This window comes from Schistocerca gregaria, chromosome 1, assembly GCF_023897955.1.
Source record: "Schistocerca gregaria isolate iqSchGreg1 chromosome 1, iqSchGreg1.2, whole genome shotgun sequence".
NCBI lineage: Eukaryota > Metazoa > Arthropoda > Insecta > Orthoptera > Acrididae > Schistocerca > Schistocerca gregaria.
The window spans coordinates 281,520,609-281,543,279 of record NC_064920.1 but is presented as its reverse complement, the minus strand read 5'-3'; the positions used below and the strand labels follow the sequence as shown (position 1 = coordinate 281,543,279).

Here is a 22,671-nt window from a genome sequence, read left to right as displayed (position 1 = left end):
ACTACATCATTTATCTACATTACAACAGTAATGGTCCTAACACACCTCCTTGCGGTACTCCGGAAATTACCTTCACATCTGTCCATTTATTTCCGCTAAGGGCGAAGTGTTGAGTTCTATCCACAGGGAAGCGTTGGTCCTGATGCCTTTCCACTAAAAAGGGATTGTTGTTTTTTTTTCTATTCTGCCATCGGTTACCTCAATATCTGCCGTTTCGACGTTCGTGCTGTAATTGAGAGGAGAGACCATGCTACGATCTTCCGCGCTTAAAGAATTTCGGAAGACCGAATTCAGTTTTTCGGCCATCTCTCTGTTATCTTCCGGTTCGGTGCCAGTATGTTCACTGAATAAAGCGATTACTGATTTTACGTAAGGCCAAAACCTCCTAGCCGGCCGAGGTGGCCGAGCGGTTCTAGGCGCTTCAGTCCGGAACCGCGCGGCTGCTACAGTCGCAGATTCGAACCCTGCCTCGGGCATGGATGTGTGTGATGTCCTTAGGTTAGTTAGGTTTAAGAAGTTCTAAGTTCTAGGGGACTGATGACCTCAGATGTTAAGTCGCATAGTGCTCAGAGCCATTTTTTTGAAAACCTCCTAGGGCTTTTACTCAAATCGGTTGACAAAATTTTACTTTCAGATTCATTGAAAGCTTCTCTAATTGCTTTTTTCGCTTTGTTCAGCTTTTGTTTGTCAGCTACGTTTTGACGTTTCTTGGATTTGTGATGAAGCTCTCTTTGTTTACGTAGCAGTTTTCTGACACGACCGTTAAACTACGGTGGGTCTTTCGCATCCCTTGAGTCCTTGCTCGGAATATACTAGTCTAAGACGTACTGAGCGACTGTTTTAAATTTTTGTTGTTGACGTCACTGGTTATTTGATGCTGACTACTCTGATACTGTGCAGATTGTAGTCTGTTACTCTGGTTAAGCATAAATATCTTTCTACCTTTGTTAACATACCTTTTAAAACCAGAATTCATAGTTGCTGTCACATATTTACGATCACTGATACCTTGCTCTACGTAACTGATTCGATAAATACAAGTCTGTTGTTGTTAGGAGGTCTGAGATGTTACTTTTATGAGTTGGTTCTCTAAAGATCTGCTCAAAGCCAAATTTTAGGACAAGACATTCAACGTCTTAGGAATCGCTGTCTCTGACACCAGTTTTGATAACATGACTTACCTGAGTCACCCCCCCCCCCCCCCAACCTCGAAGTTCACTAGCATGATCAGGAAAATACTGCTGTATATAATTTGTGCCATTAGAGTTGATACGAAGTGATGACTACAGTATGATGCACCGTCTGTGCGATGTCTCCGATAAATATTTCGTCTACGTTGGTACTATTCTGAAGGTGCAGATTACGTTCCAAGTTTTATTCCCATTTTATCACCGTTGCGATGACCCACGCTTAAGATACTCGTTTTCGGGAGGAGTAGGTTTCAAATCCCATCTCTTAGATAAGTTGGGACAGAAGCCATACTGGCTGACGGGGAGGGTAGATGCAGGTACAAGTGTTTGTGGATGTGTTAGGAGAGGATGGATTTTAAAACCTTGATATACACCTAGGTGGGATTGGCGTGTCCAGAGAAAGGAATATCATTGGGGAGTTGGATTGAAGGAAATCTGAACCCTTCGATTACATATTTATATTACGGTTGTGGAATCCGGACAAGCACGAGTAACCGTATCACGGAACAATAAACAGCAGTAGATAGATTACGATCCTGACGCTCTTGAATTACGACACACGCTGATAGACGTTTCATCTACTTATATGAGGCATAAGGCGATCTTCTTACAAAAAATCTGCACTAAAATGCGACTTCTTAATGAGAAACCCGCTGCATGATCTTTCTTTATACACAGAATGACGACGTTACTCCTGGCTATTCTGTGTGGTTGGAATGAAATCCTAAACATTTGTATGTCGAAGTGCGTAGTAAACTTCATATCAGTATTATGTTTGTCAGATGCCGTTTTCAGGAACTGACATGTTACCGGCCAATAGCGTGGTTGGCAGTGCAGACAGAGTAGGCTTGTACTTACTGGTCTCACAGCGGTGGCCCGTGAAGCCAGGAGGGCAGGTACACAGGTTCGGCTTCACGCAGGAGCCACCGTTGAGGCACGAAGGCGAGCACACAGCTGAAAACAAGACGCATGGTATAGTCACGTAGCATCACCAAGTACGCCACCACAATTTTTTTCCTGTTGGCTCTGCAGTCTGCTAATTGATTTCTTGTTTAAGGAAAACCGTTACTCATTACTCGCAGCTTTTCATATTCCATTAGTCAGAAATTTAATAATGCAGAGTCTCGCATCTGTAACATCGAATGAAATGTTCTCGGGCTTCCAGCCGCGTGAAATGGTCAAAGTGCCACGAGCTTTCGACCAAGTACTCCCTCGCCGTTGTCGATCGGAATGTCTGCTGATGGGCTGTTGGTACTACCTTATATACTATAGCTGCCAGCTATGACGTCACTAGTGCTCACGGTATCACCATAGGTGGTCATAAGTGGACGGCGTTCGATGCGCCTCGTGATCACTGACCTATAATTCGACATCTGCCGCATCTGCCAAAAAGACGCAAAACCAAATCGATCTATAATCCTCCGTCAAAAATCCGGCTATTACTGAGAGCAGCCAAAGATGCGGCAGGTCTCAGAACACCTTTGATCTACAAGATGTCTCTTGAGTGTGACCAATCGTACGTCGGACAAACAGTGCGCATTATCGGACAATGTAGGAAGGAACAACACGCTAAGCTATCCCGAAAAATCACCTCTACTAGATGAGCATGCTCTAGAAAATGGCCTTCAGATCAAATTTTACGGAACCTCTGTCATAGCTTGCGCCAATGGCCTCTGGCACTTTGTAATTTAGGAATTATCGATATAAAGATCATTGACACCACCCCCTTAACTCTAATGCATGGTGTTTAAACACTACTGGTTGCTATGAAATCAGATTTAACAGATATCAGCTAGTATGACTGATGGGTATGGTAGACTTCGAAACAATCTTCTGCATTTTGAGCAATACCTAAGTTTTTTTTAATTTGTCCATCGCTTTCGCCTCTTTTTCTTCTGGAGTAGCACGTAGCGCTTTTTTTTCTTCACTTTTTTGCCTCTCATGGGGGATTGTGCATCGGAAATAAACCCGCATTTTTGCCTTCATTCTCATAGAGGTGGCTCTCGCTGTGACAAATCACTTACTTCATTATCACTGCTGAAGAAACCTTCACAAACTTCTCTAATCCTTCCTAACGGGCGAGGTGGCGCAGTAGTCAACACACTGAACTCGCGTTCTGGAGGACGAAGGTTTAAACCCGTGTCCACCATCCTGATTTTGGTTTACCGTGATGTCCGTAAATTGCTTCAGTCAAATGCAGGATGAATCCTTGGAAAGGGAACGGCCGATTTCCTTCCCCATCCTTCCCTAATCCGAACTTGCGCTCCGTCTCTAATGACCTCGTTTCCGACGGGACGTTAAACACTATATCCTCCACCTCCTCCTCTAATCCCTTCTACGAACTACTCTATTCGGCAGGCTGGTCGTTTACTAAGATCAACTACCACGTGACACACATGGGATATGCTTCGTTTTAGAATACATTTAAAAGCCATATATGAGCTACAAGTTAATCTCCATGCATTCACATAGTAAAGCGCACATTTGCGAGCTAAGCTCGTCATACGATTCAAATGAGATAGCAACTCAATGGGACTACATTCATCATTTGAGGCGACTAGGTTAATACAGGTTGCGGCTTGCAACTCATGGTGCTGCGGGATCTAGCTATAGCGAGGAGGAAACGGGCGCATCGAATGTGGAGTGAACGTATGAATATACAGGGTGGTGAGAAACACTCTGAAAAGCTTGTAAGCATATTTCGGGGTAGATTTTGCTGAGAAATAATTGTTAACAAAAAACTCGATGGTCTGTGCCGTTTGAGAGTTAATTAACACTGAAGTTGGCCAATCATGCCTCTGCGCACACAAATTCAAGCAAACCACCAGAGACGGTGTTGCCAAACGGTTTCTTCGTTTGGTTTCCTAAAACTGAACAAGAGAATTTATACAAAAATTGGAGATGGACACTAGTAAGGATCGAATCTGAGGCAAAGGCTGAGCGGTCTCGTGCGCTATCGTCAACCTTTTGAGGGGCAGGGACTACCCGCCCCCCCCCCCCCCAAAAAAAAAAGGGCGTCATAAGATTAATGGGGGTGCGAGCTTATTAAATAGAAAAAAAATGAGATATAAAACTAGTTACTTTACTGAAAGGGAAGCAAAGAAACATACATTCCAACATAATAAGAAATAAAATTTCATATTTACAGTGATTCAGTCACTTATAAATAGGACTGTATCAGTACTGCACAATGAATTTAATAATTAACATTTGAATAATAAATTAAAAACAAGTTTTGTGATTGTTAGTGACTCCCTAGGGCTTAGCTTCCAGAGGAAAGTCTTCCAAAGACATCCTTAAATTTTCGCGCGTTACCTGTAAGTCAGAGAGCAACATACCGGGTGATCAAAAAGTCAGTATAAATTTGAAAACTTAATAAACCACGGAATAATGTAGATAGAGAAGTAAAAATTGACACACTTGCTTGGAATGACATGGGGTTTTATTAGAAAAAAAGTTCATAAAATGTCCGACAGATGGCGCTGGACAGCAAAACGTTAGTGACTGCGCATGACAATCATGTATAAAAGGAGCTGTAATGAGAAAGAGAATCAGATGCGCCAGCAGTCGCAGCATGTTGACGTTACCTGAAAAGGCGCTTTTAGTGAAGCTGTATTATCAGAATGGAGAATGTGCTAGTTCAGCGTTACGATCCTATCGCTATAGGAAGGGGATTCGAACGGGTAAAGGTCCGTTGACAAATGCAGCTGTGGCGAGAATGATTTCGAAGTTCGAAGCCACGGGTTGTTTAGACGATACACCCTGTAGTGGCCGACCGAGCACAAGGCGTAATGCTGCTGAGGCAGTTCAGGAAGAAATGGAGACTGTAGCTGGTTCGTCTATGCACGGGGATGTCAGCGCTCGTGCAGTCGCACGTCGCATCTGCATTCCATACACTACTGTTTGGTTGGCACTTAAGCGTACCCTTCGATGCTATCCGTACAAAATCCATCGACATCATGAACTGTTAGCTGGCGATTTAGTGAAGCGGAGGGAATTTGCGGTGTGGGCGTTTCAAAAGATGGCGGAAGATGACGATGGATTGAGTAACGTGTTGTGGACCGACGAAGCTCATTTAACGCTCCGAGGGTCTGTCAACGCCCACAACTGCAGAATTTGGGCTACCGAAAATCCTAGAACTGTCGTGGAAACTCCATTGCACGACGAGAAAGTCACGGTATGGGTTGGATTTACCACACCTACCGTTAACAGGCTTTTTTTCTTCAAGGAAATGCGTGATTCTGGTTTTGTAACTGCTACCGTGACGGGTGAGAGGTACGCCGATATGTTACAGAATAGCATCATCCCCAGCCTGTCTGATAAACACCTGCTGGAACGTACGATGTTTACAGGATGGCGCTTCACCCCATATTGCTAGACGCGTGAAAGATCTTTTGCGTGGGTCGTTTGGTGATGATCGTGTGCTCAGCCGCCACTTTCGTCATTCTTGGCCTCCCAGGTCCCCAGACCTCAGTCCGTGGGATTATTGGCTTTGGGGTTACCTGAAGTCGCAAGTGTATCATGACCGACCGACATCTCTAGGGATGCTGAAAGACAACATCCGACGCCAATGCCTCACCATAACTCCGGACATGCTTTACAGTGCTGTTTACAACATTATTCCTCGACTACAGCTAATGTTGAGGAATGATGGTGGACCTATTGAGCATTTCCTGTGAAGAACATCATCTTTGCTTTGTCTTACTTTGTTATTCTAATTATTGCTATTCTGATCAGATGAAGCGCCATCTGTCGGACATTTTGTTTAACTTTTGTATTTTTTTGTTCTAATAAAACCCCATGTCATTCCAAGCAAGTGTGTCAACTTGTACCTCTCTATACACATTATTCCGTGATTTATTCAGTTTTCAAATTTATACTGACTTTTTGATCACCCGGTATATGTGCGATCAAGAGGAGGGTAGGGGGCGATGAAAATTAAGATTGAAAATTGGGTCACGAATACAAAAAGATTGAGAATCCCCGATGTGCGCAATGATAACGACTGATACTAATTGTATCTGACGGGCTGCTTGAATTTGCACGCGCAACGGTCTGATTGGCTAACTTTAATGCTAAGTAACTCGAAAACTGCGCAACGTATCGAATATTTTTCTTAACAGTTAGTTATCAGCACAACCTAGTCTGCAACCTCCTTACAAGCTTTTCAGACAGTTTCTGACCACCCTGTATACTGATATGTCGAAGCATAAATGATTCATACCTGGCAGCGAGAGTCTATAAGATCGCACCAGCATGTCTTCAGCAGTCATTCCACATGAGAGGCTTATGGCGCTTCAACATTTGATGCAGCTGGAAACTAGAGAACATTATACACGTAAGGAATAATTACTTCTCACTTGAATCCCAATAAATGGATTAAAAGAATCATTAGGAGAAATATAAAAGCATAATAGGAAGAATTACATATTTTTACTATACTTTTATTTTGAATATATCTTAAAATACTAAAACTATGTTAGGGATAGAAAAAAGGATCACTCCTCCATCCAACCACCTAGCGAAAAGTGATGGTGCGAAAGAGTACTGATCACTCGGTCTACTGTCCTATTAAAAAGCATTGCTGCAGTGCGGTGGTACTCAGTCTTACTGTCGTCGAGGACGTAGTACCAACTTTTATGTTGCTCTATTATCACTGACTCGAGTTGCATACATTGTGTGATGAACGAACGAGGCAGCGATCGAACTAGCCACTCAGGGAGACCCCTATCGGCAGCGACGAGAACCAGCAACTTATAACTGCTGTCAAGGTAGTCTTTTAACTTCGATGCGTAAGTTAAAACTCGCCCCAAATTTTTATCTTTATTCGTGTAGGAAATACAGGCTTGCAAATCGCGTGCATCTTTGCAACACACCCCATTTTTTTCCAAATTGCATTTTCCTTGGAAGTAAAAATGTAAATGTCGTATGGTGTTGTTGGCTGGAATATCCCACGGAGTGGGCTAAGCTGCCTGTCGAAGAGGGTGTTCTTCCTCCGCGCACAATGGTCTCCTTCCTTGCGGATGTGTCAGACGTGTGTCGTATGTGCATTTGGGGCGTGTAGGTGAGTGTAATGGATGCGTGTATACAGGGTGAATCACTAGATGTTCCAACCACACCTGAAGATATGTGAGAGAGAATTGTCAGAACATGTGCTTCGATAAGTGCCGACGTGATAAGGCATACCACTCAATCCATAAGAAGATTTCAGTACTGGATTTTAGGTGGCAATAGTCAGTGACTCACCCTGTAGTGTAATGTTATGTGAGTGCTGTATGCTGCTGCTGCTGATGATGATGATGACGATGAGAGAGGGGGGATGCGAAAACAAAGTGTTGGCAAGTAGCCTACTCCTCTCGAATAGCACCGCAGTAGCTGCCAAGTTTAATGTCCCCAGAATCAACAGTGTCACGTGTCCTCAGTCTGCAGAGAGGCCTGGAATTTAATCCAGGATATTAGCGCAGAGACTGATGTTCATGAACTTTACACCATCAGCTCTCCTCCTCTTGCTTGCGAAATGTTGGCAGTGGAAACTTCATTCGCTAGAAGGATTCGAACCGGCTTACCTCCGATTTGAGCACCACAGCACAGACGTGGGTCAGTAACCTTGGCCGCGGAGGTGTGGGGGGGATGCTTTTCTTGGAAGTTATGCAAAAACGACGCAAAAAATTAGAATTAATTATTATATTAAAACATTATTTATTTAATTGATTTTGTTATTAATAATAGAATCCAAGGCTCGCTTGACGGCAAATTATAAGAGTGTCCCGGGAGGAATGGCCAGCGTTCAGGGATATAACAGGAACTATTCTTCGAAGCAAAAAAGGTGAAGTAAACTTCGGCTCCAAAATGCATACCTTAAGAGCTATGGCCGCTTGACCTTCAATACTATGAAACCTCTTCTATTGCTAGCTCTTTCTTTTCCGTATTTTATGAGGAGGTAGTGTGGACCAGAACAAGAAAAAATTGTCTACTAAACATGGACCCTAAAATGCATACCTTTAGGTGTATGAGCACTTCTTCAGTAGAAGAGATGAAAAGGTACCGAGGATAGACAAGTGCACCTAATTCTTAAGGTATGCACTTTAGAGCCCATGTTTGCTAGACATTTTTTTCTTGTTTTGGGGCATACTGCCACCTCCCAGAATATGGAAACCAAACTGCTTTCAGTAGAAGAGATTTGTTTTACAGCATCGAAGACGAAGAACTCCCCGAATATTGACCATGTCTCCTGCGACACCTTGTATTTGGAGGAAGTGTGAGATAATACTCGTGGAGATGGAGAATCTACAGTGGAAGTAGCCTACATATTGAACAAAAAGAAAAAGAGAAAATCTGGAGAGCTGTAGACTTACCCTCGTCCGCTACTCCTATCACCCGCCCCCAAAACGGAGATGCAAATGGTGAAACATACTTTAAAAATCACCCAAAGAGATGAACGAACTATAGTATCATCCACACCTTTTCCCTCCAGAAACGAACGCTGTATCCGCACTTGCCCACGAGCAGGTTTCTGAATGTGTCAGTGCGTTGAACGCTGAAGATAAGCGTCGTGCGGTATGAGCGCATTAAGCGTGTGGGGGCGTTGTGCATCGTACTTACAGTGCTCGCAGTGGTGTCCAGTGAAGCCCGGAGGACAGGAGCAGCGCTCCGGTTTGACACAGGTGCCGCTGTTAAGACACGGAGTCACGCACACCGCTGCAAACACGGGAAGCACACTCATAGTACACTGATTTTTCTATTCATTATCAATACACACTACTACTGTCATTGACACTGACAAGATGACTCAGGTTCAGAACTGTTTCGGAGAGAGAGAGAGAGAGAGAGAGAGAGAGAGAGAGAGAGAGAGAGAGAGAGAGAGAGGAGAGATGAACCCCAAAGCCATTTATACTACCATTCCCCACCACGAGGCTGACTTCCCGGTGATGTTGCGGGCCCTTGACGCAAAATGGAAACGTATCATCCATTAAAATTTCAATGGGCAGAAGATCCTCGAGACTGAACCACATATCCTGGAAATGTACCAACTAGTTGACTGATGTTTCGTATTACACCAATAGTGACCACATATGCCGTCACCAAGAACTTGTAGACACAATGCCACGCACAATTGCAAATGTATTCTGTTTCAGAAGAGGAGGCACACGCAGTGTGCAATTCTTTTCCTTCACAGTAATGTACCTGAGACATTTGGCAATACTCCCCAACATGCTATCACGTCTCTTTTATCCGCGATACACAGGGCGTAATGGGTATAAATGCAGATATTTTTATATGTGGCACCTTAATACGTATACACATCGGTGTGTTGGTTGTTTTCTCTCTGTGTCTGACAGTCGTCCAGCACACATCTCACATAATTTATAGCCTGATGTTTTCTACGCGATCGCAGCTGACTCGCTAAGTGGGCTACGCCTGTCAGTATAGACAAACCGTGTTGCGTCAGGCACCCACACTTCAGCACCTGTCCTGCTGCCAAGGGGAAAATAAGCATTAGTGGCTTGCTCTTGCCATATTTACTACTGAAGCTATAATTATTAGTCTCCAAGTGAAGAAAATACTGATGTAATGTTCAGCACATCCTCCTCAGTCAACAGTATGAAATATCTGCATTTGTACCCGCTGCGTCTCTTATATATTTAGTTTCTGTTTTCCTTTAAATACCATCAAGAAAAATGAACTGGTCTTTTCATGATGCGGAACAGACACAAATTTATTATTCGATATTTAGTAAATTATTCATAAGATAAAGCCAATTCGTTATTCTTAGTCTTATAAAATAAAAACGCAACTCCATAAAGCTCACATGCAGAAAATTAATGTGTCAAATTACGGGTTCACTAACAGACTAATTCGAGGAGTGTTCACAGCTGACCTTAAGCTTATATAAAGTGACTTTCAAGCGCTGTGAGAAAGTATATATTGCTCAGTAAGGCAGAGCTGGTATTTAGATTATCTGAATATGAGGTAAGCTAGTGTTGAAGAACGAAAGATTCAACCTTTGCCGATCATATTTTAACAGAAAACCAGTCATATGATGTGGATTGTGCAATTTTACATTTTATAAGGAAAAGTAGAAATATGACCGTGCTGGATATACTGGAAATCAACAAACATGACAGCTTAATAAATGATCAAACTCGATTTTCTTTTTCCCGTATTTTAAATTAAGTAATAGTTACAAATAATCCATTGAAATTGTAAATTCAAAACTATTTTTCATCAGTTGTTAAATGTAGCACCTCAAAAAAACTTTGTTTCCCTTTTAAGTCAATGTAATTATAAGAGGGCACTGAAAATTAACAAAATAATGAAATACGTAACATGCAAAAAATGGAGGTGGAGTGCGTAGGGAAACATATACTGCGTGGAATTACTTACAAAATTCCATAACAGCCCTTCCTCGTGCTGCGCGACCGGGAAGACAAACAGGCAAACTGCGTAATAGTAAATATTAGCCACTTGCATGAACATAAAGAGCTCAGATGGAAACCCGGTTCTAAGCAAAGAAGGGAAAGCAGAAAGGTGGAAGGAGTATATAGAGGGTCTATACAAGGGCGATGTACTTGAGGACAATATTATGGAAATGAAAGAGGATGTAGATGAAGATGAAATTGGAGATACGATACTGCGTGATGAGTTTGACATAGCACTGAAAGACCTGAGTCGAAACAAGGCCCCGGGAGTAGACAACATTCCATTAGAGCTACTGACGGCCTTGGGAGAGCCAGTGCTGACAAAAGTCTACCATCTGGTGAGCAAAAGGTATGAAACAGGCGAAATACCCTCAGACTTCAAGAAGAATATAATAATTCCAATCCCAAAGAAAGGAGGTGTTGACAGGTGTGAAATTTACCGAACTGTCAGTTAAATGAGTCACAGCTGCAAAATATTAACGCGAGTTCTTTCCAGACGAATGGAAAAACTGGTAGAAGCCGACCAATGGGAAGTTTGGATTCCGTAGAAATGTTGGAAAACGAGAGGCAATACTGACCCTACGACTTATCTTAGAAGAAAGATTAAGGAAACGAAAACCTACGTTTCTAGCATTTGTAGACTTAGAGAAAGCCTTTGACAATGTTGACTGGAATACTCTCATTCAGATTCTAAAGGTGGCAGGGGTAAAATACAGGGAGCGAAAGGCTATTTACAATTTGTACAGAAACCAGATGGCAGTTATAAGAGTCGAGGGACATGAAAGGGAAGCAGTGGTTGGGAAGGGAGTGAGACAGGGTTGTAGTCTCTCCTCGATGTTATTCAATCTGTATATTGAGCAAGCAGTGAAGGAAACAAAAGAAAAATTCGGAGTAGGTATTAAAATCCATGGAGAAGAAATAAAAACTTTGAGGTTCGCCTATGACATTGTAATTCTGTCAGAAACAGCAAAGGACTTGGAAGAGCAGTTGAACGGAATGGATAGTGTCTTGAAAGGAGGATATAAGATGAACATCAACAAAAGCAAAACGAGAATAATGGAATGTAGTCGAATTAAGTCGGGTGATGCTGAGGGAATTAGATTAGGAAATGAGATACTTATAGTAGTGAAGGAGTTTTGCTATTTGGGGAGCAAAATAACTGATGATGGTCGAAGTAGAGAGGATATAAAATGTAGACTGGCAATGGCAAGGAAAGCGTTTCTGAAGAAGAGAAATTTGTTAACATCGAGTATAGATTTAAGCGTCAGGAAGTCATTTTTGAAAGTATTTGTATGGAGTGTTGCCATGTATAGAAGTGAAACATGGACGATAAATAGTTTGGACAAGAAGAGAATAAAAGCTTTTGAAATGTGGTGCTACAGAAGAATGCTAAAGATTAGATGGTTAGATCACATAACTAATGAGGAAGTATTGAATAGGATTGGTGAGAAGAGAAGTTTGTGGCACAACTTGACTAGAAGAAGGGATCGGTTGGTAGGACATGTTCTGAGGCATCAAGGGATCACCAGTTTAGTATTGGGGGGCAGCGTGGAGGGTAAAAATCGTAGAGGGAGACCAAGAGATGAATACACTAAGCAGATTCAGAAGGATATAGGTTGCGGTAGGTACTGGGAGATGAAGAAGCTTGCACGGGATAGAGTAACATCAAACCAGTCTCAGGACTGAAGACCACAATAACAACAACAACAACAACAACAGCCATTAGTACTGAAGCCGCACAAGACCCAAGCTCAGGCACGGTACGAAACAGAAATGAGACTGGTGGATTGTTTAAAGTAGAAAAGTGAGAAGTTACAGCAGAAATGAGACAGAACTATAACAGCAGTGAAAGAGGAGAGGATCTGTACATTTTAACAAACAAGGAGATATGTTACGTCGTATGGACACTTTAATCTACTTGGATAATGTCATAATTAACTAAAATATTTTTGTGATACATGTCTGTTAGTTAATTAATTGTCCGCCCTCGGTAGCTGAGTGGTAGTCTGCCTTCGGCGGTGCTACGGCACGGACGGCTGCCGGAGTAGTTCGCGCTCGCGCAGTTGTTTACCTCTTCGGCGTACTCGCGCGTTTAGACGACTCGATACAGAATGGCACATGCATACCGAAAGTCGACTCTCAAGATTAGTTTTTCGAATGTATATGCGAGACCGAAAGCCTACGAAATAGAAAGGTTCCTACGAGACGAAGTTAAACTTGACTACAACGAACTTATCGGAATCCACCTCTCCATAGTGAGCAGTGTCGTTTACGTCAAGCTGATTAACGATGCAGTATGTGACAGAATCATCCGAGATACTAAACATGGACTCAAATTTCGTCACTCTGATGGACATGTTGGAGAAGTAACTATTGATCATGCAGGACTGGGCTTACGAAACATACGCATTTTCGAACTTCCCTTCGAGGTTCCGTCTGACTTGGTCATTGACGCCTTACGCCCGTATGGAAGAGTGCTCAGCCACGTTCAGGAAAAATGGTCCAACTTCACGACTTAACCCGTTCTCAATGGGGTGCGTCAAATCAGAATAGAACTGACACAAAATGTACCCTCTTACTTGTTCATCGGCGGATGCAGAGCTATAGTCATCTACGATGGACAACCCAAAACATGCTCAGGATGCGGGAAAGAGGGCCACGTGCGTTCCGAATGTATGCAGCGGAGGATAGTGCAAGTTCCAAATGGCGAACCCGTACCTACGTCCACGTTGACGCCGCTGCCACTAACGTATGCGGACGCATTTCGAACAGATCCCATCCCGAAGAATGACCAGGTACAGAATCCTGACAGTTTACGGCAACCGACTGAAGCAGAGACCGCCTCCAGTGACGAAACGACGCACTCTTCTGCCGCTCCGGCGCCGACGACGCCCTTAACCGAGCGGAAAGGATCGGTAGGAGATATGGAAATCGATCCTGCGGTTGTGCCGACAGCTGCTTTCGTCCCCGAGCACCGGGAGTCACTTCCGCACTCGGATACGGAGGCGCACATGCGCAAACACCGGTCGCCGAAGCACCACAAGAAACGACGGCTAGCGGCGTCGGATACCTGCTTACTGCAGTCCATGTCAGACGAACTAGGGTGTAACGTCGATACAGTGCATCCGGATGCGCAACGGGAGGTTCTACCCCCCACACAGCAGTACGACGCGAATCACGCTAGACAGGGGTTGAATACAGACACACCGGACGGAAAGCCGACGGAAGGAGACCCTCCACCCACCGCAGCAACGCCACCGCCTTCGGTCAGCCCGGCCGGAGGACGCGACGGGAGCTGGACCTCCAGCACAGTAACTGGGCCGACGAATCCGATGCTGACCCACACACTGACGACGCACCCGCAATGGCGAGTGCTGCGTCCACCGGATGTTAACCGCGTAGAAGATGCAGATTGACGCACAGACAGCAGGTCACCGGGCAGCAGCACACAAATTAACATAAGCGTTCATGTGCGCTTTACGCACTGAGGAACAGCTGCAGGCATATCGAACAGCCTCTATTAATATTAATACGATCAGAGCGCCTGTAAAATTGCAGTTATTACGAGACATGTTGCATGCGTCAGACGTCGACATCGTTCTGCTGCAGGAAGTATGTGTTGAGAGCTTCCCCGACCTCTATGTGTACGATACGTACATTACACCTATTACCGACGGCGGCAGCGGAACAGCGATACTTCTACGTAGCGGCATAGTAGCCGAGGACGTGGTGTACCTGCCGTCATCGCGAGGACTGGCTCTCACAGTGCTGGGAGTACGGGTCGTTAACATTTACGCACCGTCGGGGTCCGACAGACGGCGCGACCGATCCCGATTTTACGCAGAGGAGATTGCAACACTATTCTTAGGTCGGTATGAACATGTCTTATTTGGAGGCGACTTCAACTGCGTGCTCGCACCAAAGGATCAACACCCACCTTATACTTCATGCCCGGAGCTGCGACAACTCATACAGCACATGAATCTCATTGATACATGGGAGAAGATACATGGCGACAGACGTGGATACACCTACGTCACGAGTCACTCTGCAAGTCGGCTCGATCGCATTTACGTAACACGTCGTCTCGAACCTGCGATCCTCGATGCGGAATTGTGGCCTGTCGCCTTTTCAGATCACATAGCATATATTTGCACGGTCTCCCTGAGTCGTCAACAAGTTTGGAGGAGTCGCAGTGTTTGGAAACTGAATACAGCACACCTCAGGGAACCTGAGTGCAGACGCATAGTCGAAGATGCTTGGCACGTGTGTGAACGACGCCTCCCGACATATACGACGACGTTGCAGTGGTGGCCGGAATGCGTTAAGCCTGCATTGCGCCGAGCGTTAATTGCATACGGAAGAGAGCAGATGATGTGGAGGCGACACACGACGGAATTTTATTTCACGATGCTCCGCGAACTTTCTGTACAAGCACCTTCACGGGAGCGTCGAGCCGGTATAAAACGAGCACAGGCCCAAATAATTTCCTTAACGCGCCGACGTCTGGAGGGAGTCGCAATCCGTGCAAGGGCCTTTGAACGAGTCCGTGGAGAATCACCGTCGGTGTATCACGTTATCAGAGAAAAACAACGTAGCCGCAGAACCTTAATACAGACGGTCGTACTGCCAGATGGTCGCCGCATGACAACGCAAAAAGATATTGCCAACGCTTTCGTGGAACACTACGGTCATCTCTATGAAGAAGCGGAACACGATCAGCCAGCCTTTCAGGAGGTCCGACGAACGCTCTCCGCGTGTCTCGACGAATCGGCCAACCTGGAGTTAACAGGTGAAATCACAGTTGACGACGTAATGGAAGCGATTGATAAGGGAGCGTCGCACAAATCGCCGGGGCCCGACGGGTTTCCGTTAGAGTTCTATCGTACATTTAAAGATCTCTTGATTCCACGATGGACTGCCATGTATTGAGAATTGATGTCTCCCAACGTGCCTCTTCCACCCGCCTTCGTGGAAGGAATGATCATCCCCATCCACAAACCATCTGGCGGCACAGGGATACAACCTACCGGCCACTGACCCTTCTTAATTGCGACTACAAGATCTACGCCAGGATACTTGCAGCACGCTTTAAACGCGTAATACGCCAAGTGATTTCACTAGACCAAACCCAGCCAGGAGGAGACAGCAATATACAAACGGCACTCAGTGACTACCGCGATGTTATCGCACTGGCATCAACATGTCGTCTCCGGGGTGTATTGGTATCGATAGACTTGGATCGCGCGTTTGACAGGCTGAGTCATGCTTATCTCACGGACGTTATGACAAAAATGAAGTTTCCGGAAAGTTTTGTCACCGTCGTTATGAGACTACTCCACGGAGCCGCATCCAAAGTGCTCATCAATGGACGCTTGGTGGAGCCCATCACCATCTCACGATCGGTCAGACAAGGGTGCCCGCTGTCAACGATATTGTATGCCATCGCTGTCGAGCCCCTGTTCTGCGGGCTCCGGAATCGACTCCAAGGAATGAAGATAAGGCACAACAAGTTTATATGCCGAACATACGCAGATGACCTAGTGTTTTTAGCACGGTCAGGCGACGAGGCAAGAGCCTCCTTGCATTGGATTAATTTGTATTGTATGGCTACGGGAAGTCGCCTGAACATGGCAAAGTCGGGAGCGGTGAACATCGGGAGAGGACTCCCGACAGGAAGTGTAGCACCATTACAGCCGATCAACAAGATGAAATGCCTAGGAATTATCTTCACTACAGACGTTCGACGCACGGCGGCACTGAGTTACATACATCTTCTGCAAACAATTCGTGCGAGTGTCCGAAGTCACAGGTTAAGGGCACTGGATATGATACAACGGGTCACCTTTGCCAACACTTATCTAGCCTCTCGCATCCCCCACCTGGCACAAGTTCTTCCTATGCCGGTGGTGCTGGCCCGCCGAATCCTGGCGGCACTAGGATATTTTGTGAGCGCGGGTCTGCTTTTTAAGGTAGGATACGAAACCGTCACCCTTCCTCGTAGTCGTGGAGGTCTTGGACTAGTCCACGTACGCGACCGAGCAGTGGCTATTTATGTAACCACAATGATAAAGATGTGGACACGACACCAGACATGTCTGACGGGCACCTTGATAGACGAACTCGCTCGACCTTCGCGTTCGGCTCCGGTAGCGGTGGCTCACATCTCACCATCGCTTACCCATATGCGAACCTTTCTTGTGGAACACAGTTATGTACATATGGAACTACCGACTACCAGGACGGCAACGGCACGTGATATCTATCACATCTTGACTCGACGACGGCCGAACAATGCCGTAGAGCGCCGCCAACCAACAGTTACGTGGTCAGTGGTATGGCGTACAGTGCACCATCCACACCTTGATACGGGAACGCGCGCACTGTGGTATCAGGTGGTAAATGGGAAATACGTGACTCGTTCCAGGTTGCATACAATTCATATGGCGGACGAGCCACTGTGTCCGCAGTGCAATGTTATAGACACAGAGGAGCATCGCCTGATATGCGGTCCTTCGGCGGAAGTATGGTGTTTGGTCAAAAAAAATGATCGCCTTCCTCCTTCGGGTGGGGCCGCAAACAGTAGAACCACTCACATTACTTCTCCCAGATAGGACATATTATCCCCGAACAAAGACAAACGCAGCGACTTGGATTCGAGGTTTGACTGTGCGTTATCTTTTCCGAGACGGCAGTAAGAATGTGCTTGACTTCTGGGCCTTATTACAGGAACATCACTGACAGCTTATGAGACATCCGAGATATCGAACATATTACGCAAATTTTTTAGGGAGTGCCTTGCTTGATCCCCCACCCAGTTGGGGTGTCCCGGGTAGGAGAATGTAATTATTGTCTATAAATAGCAGAACAAGAAAGGACCAGGACAGTGGAGAGGATCCACAAACACACGTGAAGACGTACCCGGCACCAACGCGAGGTATGACGGGATTAGCGAGGTACGCGCCTGAAAGAGGAACGTAGACCGTTGTTGTTTTGTCCTGACAGAAGCAGGATTTTTTTTTCACTCTTATGTAAATAAAAGTGGAAAGTCCACTTATTTACGTTTCCCAGAAAAATTTTATTTTATGAAGTCATCGTCTTATATATTTAAAAAAATGCTAGAAGCAGTTTATGTTTGTTATTAAAAAAAAAGTGGATAGTGTGTCTGCCATAAAAAAAAGGTGTTTGGCTGCTAGGCAAAAGGTTCTTTGTTCAAACCTCTTTCGGAGCTTAATATTTTCTTTATTTCTTTATTAAAAAAAAAAGTTGGTAGAGCACTTGCCCGCGAAAGGCAAAGGTCCCGAGTTCGAGTCTTGGTCGGGCACACAGTTTTAATCTGCCAGGAAGTTTCAAAACTGAAATCAGCTGAACACCAAATCTTTCAACCACTGTCTGACAACTACTACATTTACTTTCAACTTTCTATAACTATCACTGGCTAGTCACACACACAGAACAGAAATAAACAAACATTAGTTTTCAGCATATAATTCTTTAGGTTGGCAACATGTACATAAACAAACCAAACAGGGACATGAGGTGAACACACTGTAGTTACGACTTCAAATAGGTGTTTTCGGTAAAATGTCTACAGCTAGTGACAGAAGAAAAAAAAAAAGAACATGAAAATGTGCTTATCTTCCATAATCTAAGTTTTAGTTCAACCTCCAGCATGTGACCAAGTGAGGGGAAACGCAGATGTCCGCCAAAAACTCGATTCACTGTAAGTAATCAGTTATTCACGTAATAAAAGATGTGAACTGTTTTATAATCTTCAAGTATCACATATCAAAACAAAACTTAATCATTCTAGATTCCACCGAAGATGCCTTAAAGTAAAAGGCGAAACACTGGATGAAGAAAAAAAAACGTTTGTTACTTCCAAAGGAAATAATCAACAGCTGTATTACTTGGCAAATTACATCTTATGACATACCAGTAAATTAGTCTCGGCTTAACTTCTCATTCCACATGCTATTAAATGCCGTTTAAAAAAAATTCATCAAAAAAAAGTGGTCATTGCGACAGACTGTCAATCCGAAGGGCCCGGGTTCGATTCCCGGCTGGGTCGGAGATTTTCTCCGCTCAGGGACTGGGTGTTGTGTTGTCCTAATCATCATCATTTCATCTCCATCGACGCGCAAGTCGCCGAAGTGGCGTCAAATCGAAAGACTTGCACCAAGCGAGCGGTCTACCCGACGGGTGGTCCTCGTCACACGACATTATTCTGTTTATTAGTTCATTAATGGTATTTAGAGAATGGAATGAAGACTTTTGAAGATTTCAATTGCTTTCAGAACATTCACTATCCGATCTTTGTCTGCAGTGCGTAAGACTGATAAGTTACTGCCAACCTGCTACAGCTGACGTTTGTTGTCAATCAAATGCATTGCCAGAGCTGACCTGTGATTGACCAGGTCTTTATGTTTTCAAATCTCGTAAAAAATTCCTGCTCTGTGGCTAATGGATCTACTCTTGCACAACTGGCTTTTATCACATTTGATACGATACACTCCGGTATAGGAGAAAGATTCCTTATTGAGAATCTCGCGGTTCCTCAACCTACTGACCAAAGATTTTGATATGGAAACTGCCGGAGCTATATTGCCTGACATCAGATTCTTTCCAGTCCTCTCTGATACTTATCCATGATATGGAATCGATTCCCTTTCAGGCTTCATTTCTCATAGACCCGGATACCCATTAAGGGCAGCAATACACCCTATTACACCGAACTCCATTTCATATGCCTCTAACGTGAGGGGAACATTATTCAACCTGTTTAGGAGGGACCGGAAGGCAGTAGTTTTATATTTAAACGTGTGATTCGATCCCACATTCAGAACTAAATCAGAAGTAGACTCCTTCCGAAAGATGTCAAACTCTACCTGGCCTTCATTAAAGTTGATCTTTAAGCCTAAGATGGCAAGGCCCCGTTAACATGATGCTGAACAGAGAAAGAAATCTTTCCATGGAATCTATTAAGTTTGTTAGGTAAATTGTCTCAAGCTTCCTTGCTGCCTCAATAAAGAGCAAAAATGTCATCAACGTAACGTTTCCAACGCACCATCTTAGCGGCCTCCTCGGATACTTCTTAGAAAACTTATAGTCGAAATGAAATATTAAAATATTGGCTAAAATGCAAGCTAGGTGGGAATCCATGGCCAGACCCTGTTGTCAACAATTTACACCACATGATGGGAGTGTAACTGTTCCGAAATGGGTCGTGTGCCCAATAAAAGATTGTGGATTAGGCAGCTGCCCTGCGGTTTCCTTAATTTTTCAAAATGAGCTTTACAGTTGCTGCTGGCGTACAAGAAGATTAGCACGTTGATCCTGTTTGGACCCGTTTGGTAATAACGTCCCCATAATTCAGTTTTCCGCATTTACCGCATGCACGTCGGAAAGGCAAGAATGCCACACTAATCCCTTGCCTATAAATCGGTGCTTACGATCATCATCTCGCTACGTTGCATATACGCCGCAGCAACACACTCAAACGGAAAGCTTTTGATTGCTCCTGATACTTTTGCGTGACAAAAAAGTAATACTTCGCTTTGTAAACAGCCTACATGACATCTGTGAAAATATTATCTGTGTAAGTCATACGTCATTGTACCTGTGTTTACGGCATTCAGCTGTCACATGAAGATGATCTAAGAAACCGAAAACCGAATAAATACAATTTTGCATAACATCAGGAAGCGGTTCCTATGACCTTCGACAGATCATTCCATTCCACTGAAAAATGAAAAGTTATTCTCAAAAAATTCCACCTTCGAAGTCGCACTAGAGAGCTGAAGCAGTGTTAGCCCTGACGGTAAGTACATAATGTCCCATACTTCGGTATGCCGATTTCAAATAGATGTATTGTTTTCCCGTCAATATTTCATTTACTGCATTTTATTACGTACATTCGTAGCTTATTCTCAAATATACTCAACAAATAACACCAGTAAAGTGAGAAGATTTATTTTAAGTTTACTGATTCCCCTCCCTCCACGGAGTCTGTGGCCAGCTTGCAGCAACCCTATTGTTACTCTTCACTCAGATAATATTAACATATAAAATGTATACATATATGTCACTTCGTAGGCCTTCCCGGCGTAATAAGTCTGGAAAGTCTCGGGTTGCTGTCGGATCCCAAAATCAACCCGATTCAAAATTTCAGCGATCCAGCTGTCCGCCATCTTCATGAGACCGTTGCTCCAGCTGCTGTGAACGGACTCAGCAGCAGCAGCAGTAGCAGTAGTAGCGTTCTCCTGAAGATAGCGACACAACTTGATCGCCGAAATATTGAGTCGAGTTGATTTTAGGATTCGGCAGCAAACCCGAAGAGACTTTCAACACATATACATATAATTTTTAAATTAAAACATTGAAGTAATAGGATTAAAGTACAATACGAGTGACTCATTTTTTATGCTTCATTATGAACTGTAAGGGCCAGTGGTTCGATTGGTGCTAAAAAGATGTCGATGACAAACTGGAAAGTCCTTCGAAGTCAGCTGTGCTGGTAGGGAGGAAGAAGGGGTATGGATCAATGCAGATAAATGTGTCGCGATGTGTGGGAATGGAGGGATGCTGATGGGCTGGAACATCATGAAGGAGTGAGGTTGGGTCAGCCTAGGGCTACAGCTGGTAGGATGGATAGACGTCTGGGCAGACTTCTGTTTTAGGTAGAGAAGTTGACTTCATATAGGATATTGAGGGCGTGGAAGTGGACGGAGAGGGATCTGGGGAAGGGGGGGGGGGGGTGACATATTGGTATAGGTGCGACAGCGGCCGAGGATTGGATAGAACGTAACAAGAGTTCTGAGAGGTGCATAAATATCATGTGCGAATTAAATTCCATGTCCAGATAGAATAGACGGAGAAAGCTATCAAACGCCGCTGATAGTTCGAGACAACAGTGACGTTGCGCTTCGAAATACAGTTTTCAAGGTTTTCCCCCCTCCCCTTCCACACACACACACACAGGTAAGAAGATCAAATATATGGTCTCCACGAAGAAAGGCAAGGTGACGTTTTTACAGACATGCCGCGTGTGTTACTAGTTGACCACCTCACACATGGACGGACCGTGACTGCTGCTCGTTACTGTGCTACGCTGGAACTGTAGCAGGTGACTCAGAGGAAGCGGCAGAGATTGCTTTCAGAGTGGTGGTGTGTTGTTGCACGGCAACGTTCCAAGCATACCGCCTTGGTTACGCCGGATTGGGTTAGGCGTTAACGACGTACTGTGTGGGATTACCATGTACACAGTCCGGACACCCCACCAAGCGGTCTATTCAAGAATTACCTGACCAGGCACCACCTCAGAAACGTCGCCGACGATCAGACGCTGTTGATAACAGCCTCCAAGACAGCACCTATGATTTCTTTCATGTCAGTTTCGTCGGTTTTGTTTACAGACGGAACAAATGCTTAGGCAATGATGGTTGCAATTGAGAGAAGTAATGTGTGCCAATGAATTAGTAACTTTCTGTACCTTTTTTGTTTGTTGGATATAGTTTTCCCCGCAGAGGACTTTTTATTTTATTTTTTGAACCACCCTCATATTATTTTTGTAGCTGCGAACTACCACTAAATAGCATGCAGTCTTTGCCAGGAGTAAGGTGCAGAAAGGGCCCAGTGCTACACCGCAGCCTTAAGCTGTAAGGGAAGAGAGGGGTTCAATTCTCCATTCAACCATCTAGATTCAGGTTTATCTTTCGTTCCGTAAATCGTTCAAGCTGATAGCTGGTATGCTCCCTCTGAAAAGGACCTACCAGTTTCCTTACCCGTCTACAGCTTACTAGAGGGTGTGCTCCATCTCTGACCACCTCCACGTCGATGGGACGATTAACACCAGTCTTTCCTTTTTTCATTTCTTGCTTATGAAGGAGCACTAGCTCTTTGCCGACATGTTGTGCCCTCAGCCGTGAAGTCGTTCCAAGACTATTTCGCTAACAGCAGTTCCGCCTATGTCGAAAGCTGTCTGCAATTGGTAATTTTCGCAGCACGCACGCAAGCGCGTCTGCAAAACTTTTATTACCGAGAAGGGGACGTACCCTCAATTA

The 22,671-nt window shown here is 44.5% G+C and overlaps 1 protein-coding gene across 2 annotated transcripts in view; it reads right to left on the bottom strand.

Annotated features, from left to right (window-relative positions):
* Window positions 1–22,671, bottom strand: part of LOC126341133 (epidermal growth factor-like protein 8) — a 773,192-nt gene that overhangs the window by 44,310 nt on the left and 706,211 nt on the right. The window contains exons 4-5 of one of the 2 annotated variants that reach the window (XM_050001752.1): window positions 8,793–8,888; window positions 2,049–2,144 (exon numbers count right to left, since the gene is read on the bottom strand). In XM_050001752.1, coding sequence (XP_049857709.1) covers window positions 2,049–2,144; window positions 8,793–8,888 — 192 coding nt within the window. The remainder of the gene's footprint in view (window positions 1–2,048; window positions 2,145–8,792; window positions 8,889–22,671) is intronic. The other variant, XM_050001753.1, reaches the window with a different exon arrangement.